At 51.4% G+C, this 19,832-nt stretch overlaps 5 protein-coding genes across 5 annotated transcripts; 2 read left to right on the top strand and 3 right to left on the bottom strand.

Annotated features, from left to right (window-relative positions):
- Positions 1–36: 36 nt before the first annotated feature.
- Positions 37–1,972, bottom strand: ATG3 (E2-like enzyme). Its single transcript, XM_024902288.2, has 3 exons — positions 1,085–1,972; positions 514–985; positions 37–413 (listed from the first exon to the last, which is right to left on the bottom strand). The coding sequence occupies exons 1-3, from the start codon at positions 1,603–1,605 to the stop codon at positions 360–362; spliced, it is 1,047 nt and encodes a 348-aa protein (XP_024764935.1). The 5' UTR covers positions 1,606–1,972; the 3' UTR covers positions 37–359.
- A 269-nt stretch (positions 1,973–2,241) lies between these two features.
- On the bottom strand, positions 2,242–3,579 carry TrAFT101_000715 (uncharacterized protein). The gene has a single exon (XM_024899075.2). It carries the CDS (start codon positions 3,439–3,441, stop codon positions 2,428–2,430), a length of 1,014 nt encoding a protein of 337 aa, XP_024764934.1. The 5' UTR covers positions 3,442–3,579; the 3' UTR covers positions 2,242–2,427.
- Positions 3,580–4,085: 506 nt separating this feature from the next.
- TrAFT101_000714 (uncharacterized protein) lies at positions 4,086–4,755 on the bottom strand. The gene is made up of 3 exons (XM_024907461.2): positions 4,547–4,755; positions 4,409–4,497; positions 4,086–4,335 (listed from the first exon to the last, which is right to left on the bottom strand). Exons 1-3 carry the CDS (start codon positions 4,677–4,679, stop codon positions 4,288–4,290), a joined length of 270 nt encoding a protein of 89 aa, XP_024764933.2. The 5' UTR covers positions 4,680–4,755; the 3' UTR covers positions 4,086–4,287.
- A 3,932-nt stretch (positions 4,756–8,687) lies between these two features.
- TrAFT101_000713 (uncharacterized protein) lies at positions 8,688–17,474 on the top strand. Its single transcript, XM_024904512.2, has 3 exons — positions 8,688–10,783; positions 11,021–16,097; positions 16,153–17,474. Exons 1-3 carry the CDS (start codon positions 10,319–10,321, stop codon positions 16,287–16,289), a joined length of 5,679 nt encoding a protein of 1,892 aa, XP_024764932.1. The 5' UTR covers positions 8,688–10,318; the 3' UTR covers positions 16,290–17,474.
- A 280-nt stretch (positions 17,475–17,754) lies between these two features.
- Positions 17,755–19,587, top strand: TrAFT101_000712 (uncharacterized protein; the record flags this gene model as incomplete). Its single annotated transcript, XM_024909377.1, has 3 exons — positions 17,755–17,843; positions 18,439–19,115; positions 19,211–19,587. The coding sequence occupies 3 exons, from the start codon at positions 17,755–17,757 to the stop codon at positions 19,585–19,587; spliced, it is 1,143 nt and encodes a 380-aa protein (XP_024764931.1).
- Between the last annotated feature and the right edge of the window lie 245 nt (positions 19,588–19,832).

The raw sequence follows: 19,832 nt of genomic DNA, 5'->3' as shown, positions 1-19,832 counted from the left end.
ATGCCAGCCATTCAAGCTATCCATATGTCAAAAGGCGGCTCAGACATGTTGAAAAGTATGTTGTGCATTTCTATATCTGCCTTGCTACTCCCAACAAAAAACGACACCAGCATGAAAGCATGAAAAGGGAAATATCAGATAGAACTGAGAATAAATACATGCCACCACTCATCCGGGTAGAGGTAAAGCAGTATCCCCCCCATAAACGCCTGTCGCAAGACTCACGCATAGAAAATGAAAGAAGCGGCTTGAAGTTTTAAATTATAAGAATGATGAGCGTGTAGAATACAAAGCTTAAGATGAAGCAGGGATCGAAATTGTTTGCTTGATTTTATGCAGAGTCTCGTCCCTCTTCATACTCAGACACCCATGGTGAAATCGTGCTCGATTCCAGGCGTGACGCTGGCCATGAACTGTTCCATTTCAAACGAGTCAGCAATCAATAATCATAGAAAGAATGAAATGGGATGCTATCAAATAAAAGAATAAATCAAAGAAAATCCCAAAACTCACCTTTAAGAAGACGACCAGGTACTGATCTACTCGAATAGCCACCTCCTGGTCGTCCACCTCATTCTCCTGCACCTCTTCCCACTCATCTTTGTCGGCAGAATCTTGAGCGCCCTTGACGTCCAAGTTATCCAGCTCGCTCGTCAAGCCCTCCACGTCCTTTCCATCCCCAGACTGCTTCTTGCTCGCACGCAGCTTCTCTCGGCGGAGACGAAGCGCGGCGTCGGCACGGTCCAGCAGCGACTTCATCACGGGAGCGTGCTTGCAAGGGTGCACGCTGGCCATTCTGACGTGGTTGGCGAAGAAGGGGAACTCCTCAAGTGTCACCGTCTTGTCCTTGTAGTCGCCGACAATGTCTTCCATCATCTTCATGGGCGGCAGAGGGTGGCCACTGGCCTGGTAGCCAGAGAGGTAGAGGCGCGGCGTTCGGTAATACGGTGTGTACATGATGTAGAGGTTGTAAGTGCGGCGAGCGCTGTTCAACAAAGTCTTGTCAGCGGATAAGAAGCCTTCATTGTAGCGTAGAACGAGGGAAGGAGCAGAAACACAGCATGTGGAGCTTCTCAAAACTTACGTATTGCCAGGCTCGATACGAAGAACAGCATCGTCTTCCTCCTCGTCTTCCATATCCGGAATATCATCGTCTAGCCCATACAGATCGTCGTCACCAACGTTGCCCGCGTCGTCTACCGTCTTGACCTCACGCGCCTTGAGCGGCTGCGAGCTCGCCAACCCTCCCGTCCGAAGCCAGCCATCGTCGTCGACGCCAGAATCACCCTTGCTCTTGAAGTCGTCGCCGTCATTCACAACGGATTCTTCATGTCCAGCGTCGCCGGCAAAGTCGTCATTCAGCCGGCGGTGGCACGGCACGTTTCGGGTAACGAGGAACTGCTTTCCGGGAGGCAGGTAGCTGACGCGCAGGGCCTCGGAGTCGGCATCGCTCCAGGACCAGGTCGGGAACCTGTAGACGAGGTAGTCTCCCGCAGCGACGAACTCTTCGGGGGTAATTTGGCCTGTATTGCGAAAGGTCGACGTGTGCGTCACCGGCGTGTAGCGGTCACGCAGTGTGTTGACCGTGGAGTAGAGGTAATTCATGGTTGCTTGTTGCTTGCTTTTGGCGGCTTTTGCCGTTGCTCTAGACTAGGATTCTGGAAAGCCGAAGCTAAAAGTCTGGTCTGTTTTCTTTGTAGCAATCGATCGATATCGGTAGTTGGAAAAGGAGAAACAAAGTCTAAGAAGCTTTGACGTGAGAATGATGATGACAGAGGCAGAAGCTGAAGAGCGCAAAGGAACCAGGCCGTTGAGTCAAGTTCCCAGGCAGAAAGTCAGCAGTAGTGCATGTGACTTGAGCTAAAGATCAAAAGACAAAAGGTTAAAAAGGAAAGCTGCCTGCGCCCTTTGATCTGCTGGTTCGTGTCTAGTGACGGTGAGGATGAGGATGAGGATGAGGATGAGGATGAGTGACAGACAGGCTGAGGGGCGATGCGATCACATGGCGGGGCTGGAAGCTGGATCCGGCTTGGTTTGCCTCACATGTGGCTTATCTTATCAGTGACAGCATCGGCCTGCGGTATGCGGGTAGTGGCGTCAAAGGCGCCACTGCCGCCTAATACAGTGCTTTAGAAGCTTGACGTGGTTTCGCAACAAGCGAAGCCGTTTTGATCATGCAATGTAAGTATAGCAATTCACTAGGATAAGGACATCATTTTTATAGATAAGTATTATGTATTATACAGTTGCAGCGTTGTGCTTGTATCGAATTAACCGTGATGCCAGGAGGTAACAAGTAGCCGCCAGGCGAAATGCTCTGAGAGACCATACTCAAGTGTCTATCAACCAGAGAGTATTATGAGTACATCGTTCATGCCTTCGTTAAATCCACTTCCCATGCCCATAGATGCATGCTGACCCTTTTGCTCATTTCTCCTCGTCCTCCTCGTCACTCACTTCTTCACCCCTCTCAATCGCTTCCTGTCTTCTCCTCGCCATCCGCTGGCGCTTCTTTTCAAGCAGCTTCTTCAGCCTTGCTGCTGAATTAAACACTCCATTTGTCCCTGAACCGCACGCCGCACAAGATGGGTCCCTCTTGTATCTCTGAAGGGCACACGGTAAGCAGAAATAGTGTCCGCACCGCGTGACTATGGGCTCCTTGTAAGATTCCTCGCAGATGATGCAGGCAAACGGAATGGTCTCCAGAATTGCCCAATCGTCGTCGTCGTCTTCTTCTTCCTTTGCCCGGTCCCGGCTCGCGCTGGCCACTACGGTTCCGCCGAGATTCTTCTTGCCTTTGGTCACTTTTTCCCATTCAAGATCCAACTGCCAACCTTGTTTCATATCATCCCGCGAATGGAGGTAAATGCACCCGTCCCCGAAACCGCAGTGTCCCGTCTTTTGATAGTCTTTACAGATGCCAAGATTATACTCTACCGCCGTAACTGTACGGATGTTCGTGGGTGCCTTGATAGGACCGACCGTCTTCCGGGGAGCGTCTGGGTTTCTCTGTATAAACGACGTCTGGTTTGCCAGTCCCTTGTACGTGCCGTCGGGCTGGCCATCTTTAGACACTCTCGCTGCCGACCCGAGAAGATTCTTGGTTGACAGGGCATCCTTTGCATCCTCGTCGTACCAGTTACTATGTTTCGTCGCGTCGTTAGTGTCGGCTATGGGCACGCTCCTGTCAGCTGTGTAGATGACGGCAGATGTGTCTTTGTTTGTGGATGCAGCTCCTCTTGCTGCAGCGGTGACGACGGCTGTCTTCTTCCGTCTCTTCACCCGCTGTCCGGACTCGTCCTCTGAGGATGAATAGTCGCTGTCGCTATCGCTCGCGGCTGGGGGGGGCGTCGCTGGTCTCTTGCGAATATTCGCTTTGCCCTTTGCACCGCGTTTCTTGAAAATGGCAACAGGCGCGCTGCCGGCTTCGGTATCTGCCATTGTGTAGTCAAATCGAATGGAGAACAAGCAGGTTTAGCAATTGTAGATTGTTTAGTTGGGTAATTGTGGGTAATGCTCGATGGAAGTAAAGTCGACAAGAACAAGAGAAATAACTGGGGCGATTTGTCACCAGTGGCGCTTACCAATTCGGCAGGGCGTGGCAAAACCTTATCCATGTACTAATGCAATTTACAGGGTAGGCTTCACCGCATATGTAGGTACCCAAACTATTAATCAATCTACATGTACAGACTTTGAAACGGGGCTGTTAGTAAATTACAAGGTTAAGTGCCAACTCGTATTGGCTATTTTGGTTTTTAGAGAGCACACTGGAGCAATCTAGAAGCTATGAGAATGACAACCATCTTATATTAACGAACACAGGTATGTACGCTCAGTGGCGCGCAACCATGTTGGGATAGGAAGGCATTTGAATAACGCATGTGCACTAGGAAATTGAGTGGCTGTATGTCATACCTTTATAGTCTATTTCGTATACCACGTAGACTACCTTTTAACCCCAAACTTGAAGCACCCATTACACAATAGCCCAGTGAGGATGGAATTGATGCTTGACCCAAGTTTCCTGCTCCTCCCGGCTTAGACATTCACACTCACATAATACTTGCAAAAGAGCCAGTTACCGGTGAAGTGCCGTTATATTCCGTGCTACACTACGTACATCCATATCCCGCTCGCAAACATCCATTATAACAATCCTCCAGTATCCAATCTCACCCACATTGCATCCATATTCCTCCAACTTTGCGAGCCCCTCATACCAGTGACTGTAAACTCCACAGTGCGTTGCCTTCAGGTGGAATCAACCGTATGCCAGCCTCTGCCTTAGGAAGAGGTACCAACGGGGTCCACGCAAAGAAGGTCTTGGCCGGCCTATAGTTGCAGGGGAACATATCAGTAAATGTACCTTCTCTGCAGCGAAGAGAAGAATTGATGTGATACTCACAACGGGAATAGTGCAGCAAAGGGCCTCCTTGCCGCCCTCGGCAGAGCAGACGGCTTCGAAAATGGCGCCAGGCAAAACCGGAGCTCTCGCTATTCAAAGTGTTAAAAATATACACCAGTGGAATACGTCGGATCTTACGAGTATGGCAATTGAGAGCGGCGACGCCAAGGATGTTGGCACTACAGCACTGAGGGTTGGAATAAAGGCCAGTAGGGCAGACAGAGATGGCGAGAGCGCCGGTAGCGAAGATGGTAGCGATGAAGAACTTCATTTTGAAGGTGGTTGGAAGTGTTGGTATTTCAAAAAGTTGTTGGTGAGTGTGTAAGAGTGTAGTGATGGTTGCTGTGAATGAAGCTGATGAGGATGAGAAGAAACGACCTGATGCCGGGAGAGATGGTCAACTTTATACCTTTTTCCCGCCACTCTCGAATCTAGGGAAGGCCTCCTTTGCCTTTGTCATCTACTCCAGTTTCCTTCATTTTCTTCCGAGTTCATCGCCGTGCTCGGACAACTGTATGCAGGGAGAGAGAGAGAGAGTCCATCACAATCTCGCGCCCGATGCACAATGAAAGGGATAGGTAGGGAGACTGAATCCAGTAGCACCTAGGTGTCTTATGTCCCAGTCAATTATCGGTGTGTCTACGAATATTTCAAGGGATTCGTAGAATAATGAAGGCCAATTATACAATCTTGCATAGCACCACCATCGTAAATCATATTGAAGCTTTTCTCAACTAGAATGGTCTTTACGATTTGTATCAAATATTGACAACAAGGAAAGGAATACTAGCGTCAATCTGGGTTGCCAAATTTTGTGCTACTGTGCTCAGAATATCTCCGATGGAGCGCTTATTCCCCTGTCCTGCATCTCTTTGTCTCTAAATTTCAGCCGTTTCTGCGTTTAAACGCCCTTTTGATATGTGAGCTAGTTGGCAGGAGTTTAGGCCTAGTGGAGACTGTCTTACCCGCCCATCTCCCTTCGCCTGAACTCGACCTGATTCTCGCATTCACGACGTGATGGTCAGCGGTAGTCTGTCCAATAGAAACGATGATACATGTACTGAGCTGTGGTAGTTCTTTGCTGGAAGTAAGGTAAATAGATCCTCCTGAGACTTGCATGTAATTAGCCCACTAAGCTGGCTAGGTGACGAAGGCAGGTATTGCATGATAGTATCATGCAGCTAGCTCTTCACCGAGAAGTAGGTAAGAAACTCTGTCGTATGCAAGTAAGTAAGTATAGTAACTGGCTACATGTGTTGTGTTGGAAAAGAGTCCGCCTATATCTCCATTCATACGGCAGCAATTAGACGTTCGTTATCCTCGTGGGCGAAAATACTCAGTGCGGAAATGTTCGATTCGATCAATAGCCAAATTCTCGGGCAGAGCCTGGCTAACTACAGGGCAACCGACGTGCCGATCATGATCGGCCTTTGACACGCAGGCTGCACGACCACGTAGTCCTACTAGCGGGCCTACTGCTTGAAATAAGGGAGCACTTGCATGTATCCATAGACTACTGCATGCTAGGGGGTAGTGGCTGGACTCGTATATTGCGGTGATGGTCTCTTCTCCAGCCTCCGAAGCGGCAAACCGTGGAGGCTAGACCAAAGTGGCATAGATGGGGGCCATGTTAATATGTCGTGGCCGACTTCCGGCGGCTGTCAAAAATGATAGTCTAATTTCCTAGAATCAGTCTGGGACTAGATGCTCCGCCATCTAAAGCTGCATATACCTACTGCTCTATTATGGTACTGGTAGATGCAAAGCCACGTCTGATATGTCTTGTTGGACATGCTGCATCTTGGCGTCATCGAAATACAGCTGGCACCCGTGCATAAATAGGTACCTGGATGGTGTGCTAAACATAATCATTATGTCGACTTTTATACAGCAGATGTAGTAGAGATGCTTCCAAGGACACAGGTCAACGTGAGCGACAATACGGAATCCTCGTCTCCTTATTTCAAATGTCTCCGCTAGTACCGCCAGTGGCGCAAATCATGAATACTACACCATCTTTAGAATGAGTAGTTCCTACCTCGGAGTCTACCACCTATACTGGCACAGTCGTATAGGAACGTTGCCACTGGGAGCAGTTTTTACTTGCGTGTGTTTGTACGTGAACAACACTCAGCTCAACACAGGGCGCTTTCTAGAAGTGGCTGGCCGGACATGGATACGGGCCTCCTACCCGGGAACTTGAGTTACCCAGAAAAGAAGCATCTGGTGGTAATTTGGCGGTGTACTGTACAGCACGCAGTTTGCAGCACGGCATGTGATCCGTGAGCGGCTAATGCAGGGGAAGCGGTGCATGGCCCGTGTTGCTGGGGCCGTTGTTGGCAGAAACTCAAGCTGAACAGAACAATATCGTATCGCTCCAAGAAATGGTGATGGCGATGGTGTCGATGGCGTTGGTGGTTGATGGATTGATTGATTGATTGATTAAAGTAGTTGATTGTATCTCGAACAAAGCCCAGCTCATTCCAGAAACACCAGGGAACACGGAATAGAGACGCTAGGGTATGCTCCGTTAATATGAATCTTGCGTTAATTCGCAGTTTGGGAGCTCTATTTGGCGCCTGATAATCTGTTTGACACGCTGGGCATGCTCGCTAGTCCCAGGTGGACGCTGCCTAGCGAGGACTAGCAGCGGCGAGCGAACAGACGATTCGCCGGAAAACCTGGACTAGGGAAAAATAAAGCAATGGAAAGGTACCGGCCTAGTTTATGGCGGCGGGGAAGAGGCTTTTTGCTGGGTGCTGCTGCTAAGATGAGGCACTAAAAGCCAGACGATTGGCTGACGGAGAAGGGGCAGTCATTTCTCTGGGCTTGGGGGGGCGGAATCAGCCGGGGTGGCGGGTTGGTGGCTCTTGAGAAGAGAGAGAGAGAGAGAGAGAGAGAGAGAGAGATGAACTGTGAGGCAGACAGAGAGAGGACGCGATATGTGACAGTCAAGAATCCTGGCCAGATGATGGCGATGGGAGTGATTCTGGCGATGTTGAGGAAAAGTAGGAGGCGAGAGCGAGACCAGACCCGGAAGCAGACATATTCCGGGGTACGGAGAAGCGGTCTTTAATTGCTTGCATGCACATCAGAATTTCACGCTTCTCAATCGCACCACTGGATGTATGTATGTACATACTAGGTAAGGTATATGCTATGCGCATGTCACTATTCCCTGCTATCGCATCGTATCGCATCTCATCTATGAGGATGGAGTACGAAATGTGAGTGATGCAGGTGATGGATACTCCTATGCTCCATATCGGGGCATGGACGTGCAAAACCTCGACTTACTAACCTTGTATTATTTGCAGTGCAGTGCAGAGTAATACTAATGCCTACCACTACACTCGTTAGCACGAAGTATATTTCGCAGTTCATCCTCCATTTGGCGAGGAGAGTGGTGATGGGCGCCAGAAATTGGAGGAGATGCAGACGCTGAAACACGCACTGGGCTCGTTTTGGGGGACCAAAGTGCTGCTTTCCTGACACCACACCAAAAGCGTTTTCCCGCGGGTTCAGCTCTGTGCGTATTGCAGGTACTGGCTACTCCCGCGTCGCGACTGGGTACTCCGTAATAACGGCTGGTGCTCCCATGCTGGTATTAACTTTAGCTCTACAGAGGCGTAGTATATTACTGGTAATTGGCAATACTACTCCGAAACCTCTGCCGCCGGTGGCAGTCGCATGAAGTACTGATGCTATTTTTTGCTCCAAGGCATGACCCAGAGGAAATCGGCAAATCTCACGCAGGTGGGATCTGGAAATGAGGCCAGACTATGGACCCATCGAGCATTGGCGATTCATGCACATCATGATCATGCATGTTATGCGCTGCAGGCTGCTTGGCCAAACAAAACAAACAAATAACGGAAGAACAAAACAAGGCACACAAACAACTCTACCCGCGGAGCGGTTCTGATGGGGTGGATGGGCGGATGGATGTGCCCATGTCAGCTGCGTGCTTGTGTCTCCAAGACCTCTGGTTGTAGCAGAGACATGCGGGGATCACATTGCGGCACACATTTTGGTACCTACATTCTGTACTCACATTACACCAAAGGCTGCTCATTGTCGCCAATCGCACATGTTGTGCTGCGATGCCTCAGGTAGCCAGCCAGCGATCACCGCAGCTCCATCTACTTAACATGTGCCAGTTGCCACCAGATCCATACATCTAGCCACGTCGCGGCTACTGTTATTACGGCCAGCAGTAACTCTCGTCACTCAACACCAAGCTCCAGCTCCCGAATATTGTTCTCGGTCCCCCGGTCAGGTGCTCCACCAAAAAGGTGCAAGGCCCCTATGCTTAGCCTGGTCCTAGCTGTACGGAGTCGCAGCAGCGCAGTATTCTTGTTTCTCTCTCCTCGGCTTGCTGCAGCATCTTCTCTTCTTCTTCCTTACACCTTCTTCTTTTCTTCTTCTCACTAACCTCGTCACAAAACTCGGGTCCCGGCAAGTCCATGTGCTCCTCGCGGCTGGATCTCCGATTTGTTTTTTCATAATTGTGTTTTTTTTTTGCCCGTCCCCCCTCCGACTCGATTCACTCGTTACACAAACAACCTACCGCTAGAATAATAATAGAACGCCTCGTGTATTTTGGGCACAGGATTCGCAGCTCTACCTACGCGCGTCCGATCGACCCTATCCGCTCCTTTTTTCTTTGCAATCAACCCTCAAAAAACCACCCAAAAAAAAAAAGACAAAGTTCCGTCGTCGACAGAATCAATCTACCGTCGGCTTGAATTGTATTGCGACTTGTTATTTTTCTTGTTTGTTTCTCGATCTGCCGTCGAACTGCAGCGCTTGCGACTTTTCGCGCACCACCGCCCGACTCTCCTGAAGAAACACTCCCGAGTCGCCGTACAGTGCGCGCGCTGATCAGCAGCAAAAGAGACTCGCGCGTCAGCTCATTCCACTGCATTCCGTCTCGCAGAGCCGTGCCTAGCGCTCGATTCGACTGGATCCGGCCCTGAAATCCGGCTTGCCCACACGGCTCGAGCCACGTCTGCCGTCCGCCGGCGCTGAGGAACAACAAAACACCACCTAAAAAACAACAACAAATACTCCGTCTTTGATTTGCAAGCCTATTTGCTGGTTTTCCTGTTTCGCCTTGCTGGCTGCATGTCCTTGGCGCTGCTTACGTTTGTATTTACCAGTTTGCCTGGCCTCCACCTCGCGACAACAAACAACAGCAGCGGCCCGCAGGCTCAGCGCTTCTAATCTTATCCCGCCTTGTGCTATTTCGCATCTCCATTGCCTGGATCCCGGTTTCTTTTTCCTTTCTCATCCTTCTTCATTTTTGCACCGTTTGGCTCCCCAAATTGCTCGCCAATTTCGCCTACCTTTGCGCTTCAATTTTTTTATCCGCCCCGTGCGCGCGCAATCCACAGCGTCATTTCGGAGAGCCAAAACTCTCTTTTCTTTTCTCCAATCACTCGCTCTTGTGCTTACCTTGAGCGACCCCCCGGTTTTGTTGCAGCAGGGCCTGCGACGACACCTTTTTTTTTTTCCAGTATCCATTTTCCCCGTCCAGGCCACTCACCAATCGCCTGTTCAGCACCCCCCTGCAGCTTCCTTTTGCCGCAGCCGATTCGGGGCAACGCCAGGGGCGCGCGCCGGCGACTTGCAGAGCGCCAGCTCACTCAACCAAAAGCCTTCGTTTCTTTCGTCACCACCACTAAGGAACAGACGCAAGCCACGCAGCCGCATCTCTCCCCTCAATCTCCGTATCGCCTATTGTTTCCGTCATCGTTTTGGTGCAGCTGCCGCCACAAAGCCGCCGCCGCAGCACTTCCCCCAGCTGCCAATCTCCCCGGGACTTGGTAGCTGCGGATACAACCCCATCTTGATGGTCGTCCGCCGCTGATCGACAGACGGACGGACGCAGCGCTTTCTGCCATCAGAATGGCGTCGTCGTCAGTCACTTCCGACCGGCCTGATCTCTCTGCGCCTGCGGGAGATGGCACCAACGACCCCTTTGTCTCCGCCCCATCGACCGCCTCGGCCCATCTTCGCTTCTCCGACTTCGAACAAGAACTCAGGGCCGCCAACTCTGGATCCGACCCCCGACAGGCGAAGCGCACATTAGAGGCTCGCCTCGCAGAGACCGACCGTCGCCTAGATGAAGCCGCCAAGCTTGGAACCGCTCTGGTGTCGCAGCGAAAGACCCTAGCCGAGCAGCTACAAGAAATCGACAAGCTCCAGGCCGAAGAGGAGCTGGCGCCTGAGCTGCGCAAGAGGCTGGTCGACATCGAGAAGGACTACAATGACTTGGCGCGAGAGTCTGCGAGGGCCTTTTTGCCCAAGCAGAGAGTGACGAGCAGCGAGAACCCAGGTTCTCCTTTCATGCTGGACAGCCGATCAGGCAGGGTAAGAAACAATTCTATTCCCATTCTCAGATCCCGCCCCTTTCTCTTTTTCCCTTGTACTTCTCTCCTTGTCTAGTATGAAATCAACTACCTTTGCAGCCACAATCATGTACATATGTTAGCATTGCACACATTTCGCCAGCCTGGTCTTACACATGCAACTGAACCCACACGAATTCTATCTCAACATATTATTTGTTCAATTGCTAATCAAACCTCGCGTCGATTGTTTTTACAGCGTTCCGCTAGTCCCTCCAAGCTTGAGAGTCAAGCTACGGGCTCGCCGACCAAGGTCGGCGTACCGAACCGCAAAATGCGGAACCAACCGACCAACCGAGTCCACGACATCGAATTTGCCGCCGAAATCAGCACCTCTTTAATTGCCCAGGTCCGTAGCCTGCAAGCCATTCTCGGCGAACGCGATGAACAAGTCAAAGATCTCCGCAATGATGTTTCTCGGTTGGAGGGTGACTCTGAAGCTCTGCAGCAGCGTCTCAAGGTTCTCGACGAGAGTGAACATCGCTTCAAGGAAGAGAACTGGAACCTTCAGACACGCCTGCAAGAAATGAGTGGTCAGCAAAGAGAAGCTTCTGACCGTGAGAAGAAACTTGACAATGCGCTCCACGCCGCCAATGCTGCCAAGTCCACCACTCAAAAGGAGCTTGATGAAGTGAAGCTCTCTCTGTCTAAGCTGACTGAGGAGCACGCCGCTGCCACGAAGCACCACGACATTGAGCTCGGTACCGCAAAGCGCGCCATTGTCATGGCCGAGAGTGAGCGCGCTGCCATGCAGCGCAAGATTGACGAGCTGAGCAGCCAGAACCTGGAGCTCGCCAAGGCTGTTGCTGGCCAGAGGGCCAAGGCCCAGGAGCGAGAATCCTCTTCCGGTACTAGCGATGAAGATTTAGAAGCCTCTGCTATTGACATTACGCCCGAGCATTCGCCTCCGCAGTCTCCCATGAAGGGGCTTACCCCAAGACACTCCATGCTCGAGACAGAGACCCTCAAAACCTCGTTACAGCATGCCCAGAGAACTATCCAGAGTCAGCGAAGCCAGCTCCACCGTGAAAAGACTGAGAAGCTGGAATTCAGACGCATCATTCAAGACCTCCGTGATGACTTGGAAAAGGCCAGAAATGAGCTTGAAAAGGGCCCTTCTGTTCCCGCCCCCGTTCGCCGTGGTCGTCGGATTGAGCCCAAAGAAGTCAAAGTCAGGCAGCCCCGGTTGCTTGGTAGCTTCCGCTCCAGCCGTCAAGAAGTTGTCATGGAAGAAGAGCCCGTAGTCACAGAAGATCCAGAGTGGGAAGATGCACATGATGTCTCACCTCGCTCTTCTGGCGTCCGTGTCGGTGCTGGCAGTCGCTCTCCTCTGCGCCGTCTGCAGCGACTGCAGACACCTGGCGACGGAGAAGAGACGGTTCTCGAATCCATCGAGACTAGTGACCAGTTTGAGACTGCTGCCGAGGAGGAGGGTACCGAATCCGCCTTTGAGACGGCTGAGCCAGGAACCGAGACAGAGGACTTCCAGACTGGGCATGAGGACATGTCTGATGAGAGCGATGCCCATACCGAGGTTGGCCTTTCATCGTCATCGCGAGGCTTTGGAAAGATGAGGCGGCCTCCCAGCTTGCAGCCAACCATGTCAAGACACGCACAGCGAGATTCATTCGATAGCACTGCATCCACCTCGACCGATGAAGATGACTTTGCAGATTATCCAGAGTACCGGACTCCCACCGCTGCCGCCACCTTACGAAGAATGCGCATGAACAGGGGTACTCCATCCCGAAGAAGCTCACGACAAGAGAGCGAAGAGCCCCAGTTCCAGAGCCCCAGCGCGAGCTTCAGCAGTGGTGGCGGCGACCCATCAACGCCCGGCCAGAGTCTCTTTGCTGAGCTGCAAGACTTTGGTAGTGACGACGAATCTATCGTCTATACTCCTGGCCGCAGAAGCCTCCGTTCTGTCACGCCAGCTTCTACTCGCCGCGCAGTTACACCGCCTCCAGCCGTTCCCCCGCTGCCTCGTGTCATTATGGTGGACAGTGGTGTCATGACCGATCCCATCGAATTTGGTCCAAGCCTTGGTCAGCTAGGCCACAGAGTCTCCCGCAACTCGCTGCTGAGCGTCGGCGAGGCTGCCAGAAGACCGAAATCTATGGAATCCGTCCTTCCCAACACTGACTTCCGTGCTTCCACAGCATCATGGCGAAGCATTGGAGAAGAAGGACAGACGGGATCGGCTGTGTATTCCCGCCCGGCATCTACGGTTACCTACAGCGATGCCGGTGCGCAGTACGACGATATTAGTGAGAAGCTTGCACAATTTCCTCTGCCTCCTTCATCGCTACCTAGTGAGCCGGATCTTGCGTCTATTCCTGAGTCTGCTCCTGCACCGGCGCCTCCTCCTGTTGTTCTTAATCTCTCTGCGATTCAATCCGAGGATATCGAGCCTCGAGAGGAAGCAGAAGAAGAGCAGCAAGAGCCGGCACCTGTTCCTACTCTGAACCTGACGCCAATTTCCATCATGCAGAGTGTGGAACCCGTGCCTGAGCCAGAGGTCCCCGCTCCTGACCTGACCTTATCCGTCATAGTGGCCGAACACCTGGAGCCTAAAGCCGAGCCTGAGGCTCCACCACCTGATCTCACCTTGTCTGCCATTTTCGCTGAAGGGTTAGAGCCTAGAGCGGAGCCCGAGGTGGTCGTACCTGTAGCTGAATTAAGCCTGTCGGCAATCAAGGGTGAAATCCTGGAGCCAATGGCCGAGCCTGAAATTCCTCGGCCAGTCCTCACCTTATCTGCCATAGCCGCCCAAGGCTCAGAGCCAATCGCAGAGCCCGAGGTTCCTGTACCCGTGCTGAGTCTGTCAGACATTGTAGCAGAGGGATTGGAGCCCAAGGCCGAGCCTGAAGTTCCTCCACCGACGCTTACGATCGCCTCCATCTTATCTGAGGAGATTGAACCCGTCATCGAAGAGCAGGTAGAATTGCCCGAACTGACTGCATCTGCAAAGACCCCAGATACTCCAGCTTCTGCCGACCTGCGAGAGCTTAGCATCTCGCCAATCGTGTCAGAACAAGTCGAGCCCGTCTCCGAGCCTATCCCAGAGCCAGCAGCCATGGTGGTGCCTCTGTCACTTGCATCACTAACCTTTTCGTCGATCCAGGCTCAGCAGCTAGAGCCCAGAGAGGAGCCGCCTCTGCAGCCCGTGCAGCCGGCCCTGGCCTTTTCCACCATTGCTGCGGAAAACGTCCACCCAATCCCCGAACCTGCGCCCGTTCCTGCGGAATTGACGCTCTCTACCCTCTCCTTCCAGAACACAGTCCCTATTGAGGAACTGCCCATCGACGATGAAGAGCTGCTGCGGTCGACCCAGCTCCCACCTGCGGAACCCCCGCGCCCTACGCTTGGCCTATCTTCTATTGTAGCAGAAGGCATCAAACCTGAACCAGCCATCATCCCGCAGTTTGTCCTTTCTTCTATTTCGTCAGTTGACACTCGGCCAATCAGCCCCACCAAGAGGGACGGCTTCATTCTGCCAGAAGGCATCAAATCTCCCTTTGTCGATGATGGTGGCGATATATCAGACAAGAACCTCTTTGCATCCTATGTTGTCAACAGAAACACTGACATTCTTGATGCCTCTTCACCATCACCCATCATTGCCGAGGACGAGACAAGCCAGTCGCACTCGGCATCCCCACAGGCCAATACTCCCGAATCCCAGCGGCCGTTTAGAGAAATCTCTGCCAATGGAGTCTCTCATCAAACAAGTGACCAAGGCGCCCAGACATCTTTGACATCGGGAACCATTGACCAGCTGATGAAGACGGGAGCTCAAACCTCTAGTGGTGGAAGGAGAAGCTATTCATTTGGCAGCTCTATTGGCAGCCCTGACACCGTGGGGACCGTCAAGGTCAATCGTCCTTACCTGCAAGGGAATTTGGACAGCCCCTTCTCTGTCAACTCCAACAAGAGCAAGAGGGCCGACATGGTGGCAGCGGTTGCTTCGACCGAGTCTACGCCCACACGCAGACCTGGTAGTGCTACTAGTGCCAAATCTGCTCTCGTAGATGCTCCCCCTCTGCCAGCCAACCACCAGCAAATGATTCAGGCGGCCCGTACTGGCTCATCTGGTGAGACGAAAGCGCAAACCCAGAGCCAGGGCACTATGGGTCCTCCCCTGTGGCCTGCCTCTGCGACAAAGCCAACGCCGCGTACCCCTAGCCGCGACAGCAGGCCGTTGTCTCCTGCCTCTGGCCATGGCGGCACCCCTACTCCACGCGCTGTTGTCAACCGGGCCGGCTCGTCTTACGGCACTGCCGATATCCCACTACCACCGCCTATCAGATCTTCTACTGCCATGTCTTCCACTGGCATGTCTAGGCGGTCCTCCGTATCTTCGTTCGTATCAGAACTGGACACCAGATTTGGAATGCGAGCTGGAGAGATGGGCGTCATCGACCCTGCTACTGGCTTTGGACCCAACACCGACCCCAGGATGATCCAAGCCATAACGCAGACGATGATTGGAGAGTACATCTGGAAGTACACTCGTAAGACTGGCCGCGGCGAACTTTCGGAAAAGCGACACCGTCGCTATTTCTGGGTCCACCCTTACACAAGGACCATCTACTGGAGCGAGAAGGATCCATCAACAGCTGGGCGCACTGAGATGAAGGCGAAGAGTCTCCCCATTGAAGGCGTGCGAGTAGTCACAGACGATAATCCCATGCCGCCAGGTCTTCACCGCAAGAGCTTGATTATCATCTCTCCCGGCAGGACTATCAAGTTTACCTGCACCACTGGCCAGCGACATGAGACGTGGTTCAACGCGCTGTCATATCTTCTGCTGAGAACTAGCAATGGCCACGATGGTCATCTGGACGCGGAAGAGATGGCTGCTGACCTCACTCGAGAAGATGTGGACGAGTTTAATCCTCACTTTGGGGGTCGGCAATCTGCCAACGGCCTTTCTCGCCCATCGGCTCCGTCTTTGTCATCATACAACTCTCGCACCACTCGAAATGAATCACCAGGGCCAGATATGATTTTAGATATTCCCACGCTGACACCGGGGAAGAATTCAACCCCAGCCAAATCCGTGACCGGCAGCATTAGCAACCGAGTAGGCTCGTACTGGAAGGTAAGCGGATCTAAGCTCGCTGGAACGATCCGCAGCAGGACGGCTAGCGCCCAGAATGTTAGCATCTACGAAGCGAGCGAGGTGCACGATAGCGCCGAGGATCTCCGTGAGATGATTGAACAGCAAGACAGGGATGCGGACCGGCTCGAGAATGTGAGAGCCTGTTGCGATGGTAAGTTTGCATGAATTAGAGGCTGGCCGAGGCAAAATTAACAGTAAATGACTAGGCAAACACGATGTCGGAACGCTTCACCACCACGCAAAGAGAAGCCGCAGCCACAATCATCATAACCACTCCAGTGTTCACTCTAGTGGACAATCTGCATTGAATACCCCCCTGGCCTCTACGCGCTCTCGGGCATAAAGTTTCTTGTTCAATCGACTATGCATTATTAATCAACCTCTTGACTCTTTCTCCAAATCCTCTCGCCTGCCTCCCAAACGTGACGACCATACATTTAACGGAAGACTTTCTTTATGACTCTGAACGATTCTTCTTTTTTTTTTTTTTTTAAACTCTCGTTATTTCATTGTCTCTCTCGGATGATCTTTTGAAGCTTTGAGATCGATTTTCCAGGCTGTCATAGATGACTTTTTTGAAAAGCATAAAATTGTCACTGGCACAAGGAGCATTCCAGCTAATTCTCTGCATACTGTCTTTTATGCAAGCGTCATTCTTAAAGAATGCAGTCCTCTCTCTATCTATAATTTTTTTTTCTTATCCGTTTTTATAGTCAATTACTCATCAAGGCGCAAAGACTGCTTTTCACGCAAGCCATGTTATCATGCCAAAGGTCGCAGAAAAAGAAAAAAAGAAAGAAAAAAAAACAGATGAGCCTTACATATTCCATCTTTTCTTTTTAATTTTTGTTTATCAAGTGCTGTAGGAAAAGGAAACTTTATGAACAAACAATCATACACACACCAAAAAAAAGGAGGGATTTGTTTTGACGCAATTTTTTTGTATTTTATCTGCCTCTTTTTTTTTTTTTTTTTTTTTTTGTGGACATGCTTTCCTCTACCCGAAATAACGACGGAAGAGAAGAGAGCTGTGTCTGTAGGTATGGCATATCGGGCATTGCACAAATTCAGTTGACTTGTTAGTATCGTATGATTGTCGCTGTCCTTGTTTCATGAGTCTTTTGTCAATAATGGTGTGAAGAAATCTGGCTTGTAGCAGTTTGCTTGCGAATTCGAGAGTAGCCGTGCGGGATTGGAACGAGAGAGGCGTTTTTATAGAACAGAGAGAAGAGGATGAATGGCAATCGAAATAGACGACGATTGGTGTTTCAGATTATTTATAGGCAAATTACGGACACATACATGTACATAGCTTAGCCGCTGATATTGCTGGTGGATTCCACCCTCTCTGAAGTCCATCCATCATCTTACTTGCTGCTTCTGATATTAGTAGCTGGTGGTGGCACTGCCTGCTCTTTTGTGTAGCGAGACCAAGAAGCCGAATTTCTTTTCCGTGCCTGGAGCTGCGCGTAGCCTCTCGCTCCACTTTCAGCAGTTCGCAGTAATGGCGCTTGTATGTTGTATGACGCAGTTCTACTATGCAGTATAAACCGATGAGACGTTTGGCTGCGGTAAACCGAACGTGCGCGGCAACATTATGCCTGTGATTAGCCCGGCAGAAAAGGCGGGTGGTGCAGGGCCCTCACCGCCCCCCTGGAGAACAGAACAGACCAGAACTTCCCCCCCGTCTTCTCCCATCCCACTTTTTCCCACCCCATATTAAGACCAATACTATTAATACACATCCCTAATCACACGCAACGGCCCAGCCCCATTTGGGATCGATCAATCCGACTCTCAGCTTCGCCATGGCGCCGGATGGGCCGTACCATCATCTCGACAACGCCGGTATGGACGGAGACGACCCAACGCAGCAGTCTGTCATTATATCCGACAGGTTAGTGGAGTTTTTGATGCCCCTGTCGTGTCCTCTCTCGCCCGCTTCAATGCCATCTTGCCGAGGAAGAAGACGGGACTGCCCCCCAGAACATACGCAGAGCCGCAAGTCGGCTGTTGGTGTAGCTTGCTTTCCTGCGGCACTCTGTAAACTCGCCTTGTCTTGTCTTGTCTTGGCTGCCGCGCTCGCATTCATATCGGGTTGAATCTTGTTGAAAAGGGCAAGGTGTTGTTGGCCATGAACTCCACGTGGGGTGTAGCGCCAAAAGAGCCGCTCGCTAATACTGCCATTCTCGATGATGGTTCTGCGCCTGGTGCCGGCTGCTGTGCTTATATATATCCAAATCTCTCGCTGTGATTGTACCATCTCGTGCTGGATGGTGTCTTTTCTTCTTCCCCTGCTTCTTGTTTTCCCTTCCCATGAGCCTAAACCTTCTGCCACTGCTTTACACACTTTACACACTTTACATAATTTTACACGCTTTACACACAGTCTCGTGTAGATGGGATCGGCCAGTCGTGCCCGAGACACACTAGCCTAACTAAGAGCCGATCCGGTGCGGTATAACAGATGCTAATCATGACTACATCTGCAGCCTCGATATCCCCATCACAGATCCACCCTTGTATAGGTGTGCAGAGCAGGCGGAGCCGACGGGGGAGTCTGTCCAAATCGAAACTCAGATAAGAATCAACACGGTGACCTGGGAGCATGTCAACAACCAGGCACAAATCGAAAATGCCCTGCATCTCGACATCTTCTTGGACACCCCGGCTAGCATCGCCCTTTTCAGGCTACACGGCGACCTCCAGCTTACACATAAAAATGCCACCACCAGCATACAGCCTGTCTATTTGTTCATTTATCCCGAGGACATTGAGTGCATCGGTTTCGAGGCTGCCACGGAGACGTCTCCTTGTGATACATTGCGCTTCAAACTGCGGCGGAACCCGTATCTTGTGGCGCCAAGAGATAGCGTCCTGGAGCCGAATTCTAGAGACATAGCTTTGCATAGATCAATTCAAGCTCTCGCCACCGCGACCGAGATCAACGTCCAAGTCAACAGCTCGGGGACGAGCTCTCTATCGCAGACAGACCTGGAGAAGATCGCCTCTGTTTTCTCGCCCAATCACAAGATTCTCATAGATGCAAGGCGTGCCAACCTCGATGCGCTGTACGGCCACGAAAGTGGCGAGGTGCTCAACCTGGGTAAACCTGCCAAAAGCCTTGAAGCGAACTACTCTTTAGCTAACGACGCTGATTTGGCTGAAGGTGAGCGCATGATGTAGCAATGGACTTGTTTAAATATATCTTGTCTTGATATTCGTTTTTGACTGTTTGTCTTACGCTCACCTCTTCAATGCTAGATGCCACCACCACCACCCATGTCCGCATTCCATCTATACCTGAAGATATCATGACTCGCTTCGGCACTATAAACAATGGCCTAAATTCTTTATGCAAACTTTTGGACGGCATGAACACCAGACTAGAACGGCTTGAAAAAATGACTGCGGCTGCTCTGGAAGCTGACTACAACCCACTTCTCCACGGACCAGAAGAAACGGCGCAGATGCTAGCAGAGGTGAGCAGATTGGTTGATCAAGGCATTGTGGAGTTCAAGACGGAATGCGAAGACGTAGCCAAGGAAACGCTGAGCGAGCTTCGAAACGAGTTCAACCAGGTAGCGGAGCAAATACGGGGCGAGGCGACGAAGAAGAATGGAGAGCCATCTTGGTCGTAAGGGGGTAAAAAAGAAGGCGTGGGCGAAGAAGGGGTTGAGAAATGGAGCATTTGCATTTTCGACGCTACGTTTGGTCTATTTGACGTAAAAATGAAATTATGGGATTGGGATAGCGAGTATTATGTGGATACATGAGTTTGACAATTGATGGCACCCGGATCTGCCCATCCAGCTTCTGAAAATTCCAAAAGTTGCGCGATCGACGAGGGCGATGAAGAGCCTCTGAAGCAGATATCGTCACGTTT

The sequence above is a fragment of the Trichoderma asperellum genome, chromosome 1 (assembly GCF_020647865.1).
Source record: "Trichoderma asperellum chromosome 1, complete sequence".
Lineage (NCBI taxonomy): Eukaryota > Fungi > Ascomycota > Sordariomycetes > Hypocreales > Hypocreaceae > Trichoderma > Trichoderma asperellum.
This window is presented reverse-complemented; position numbering and strand designations above follow the sequence as displayed.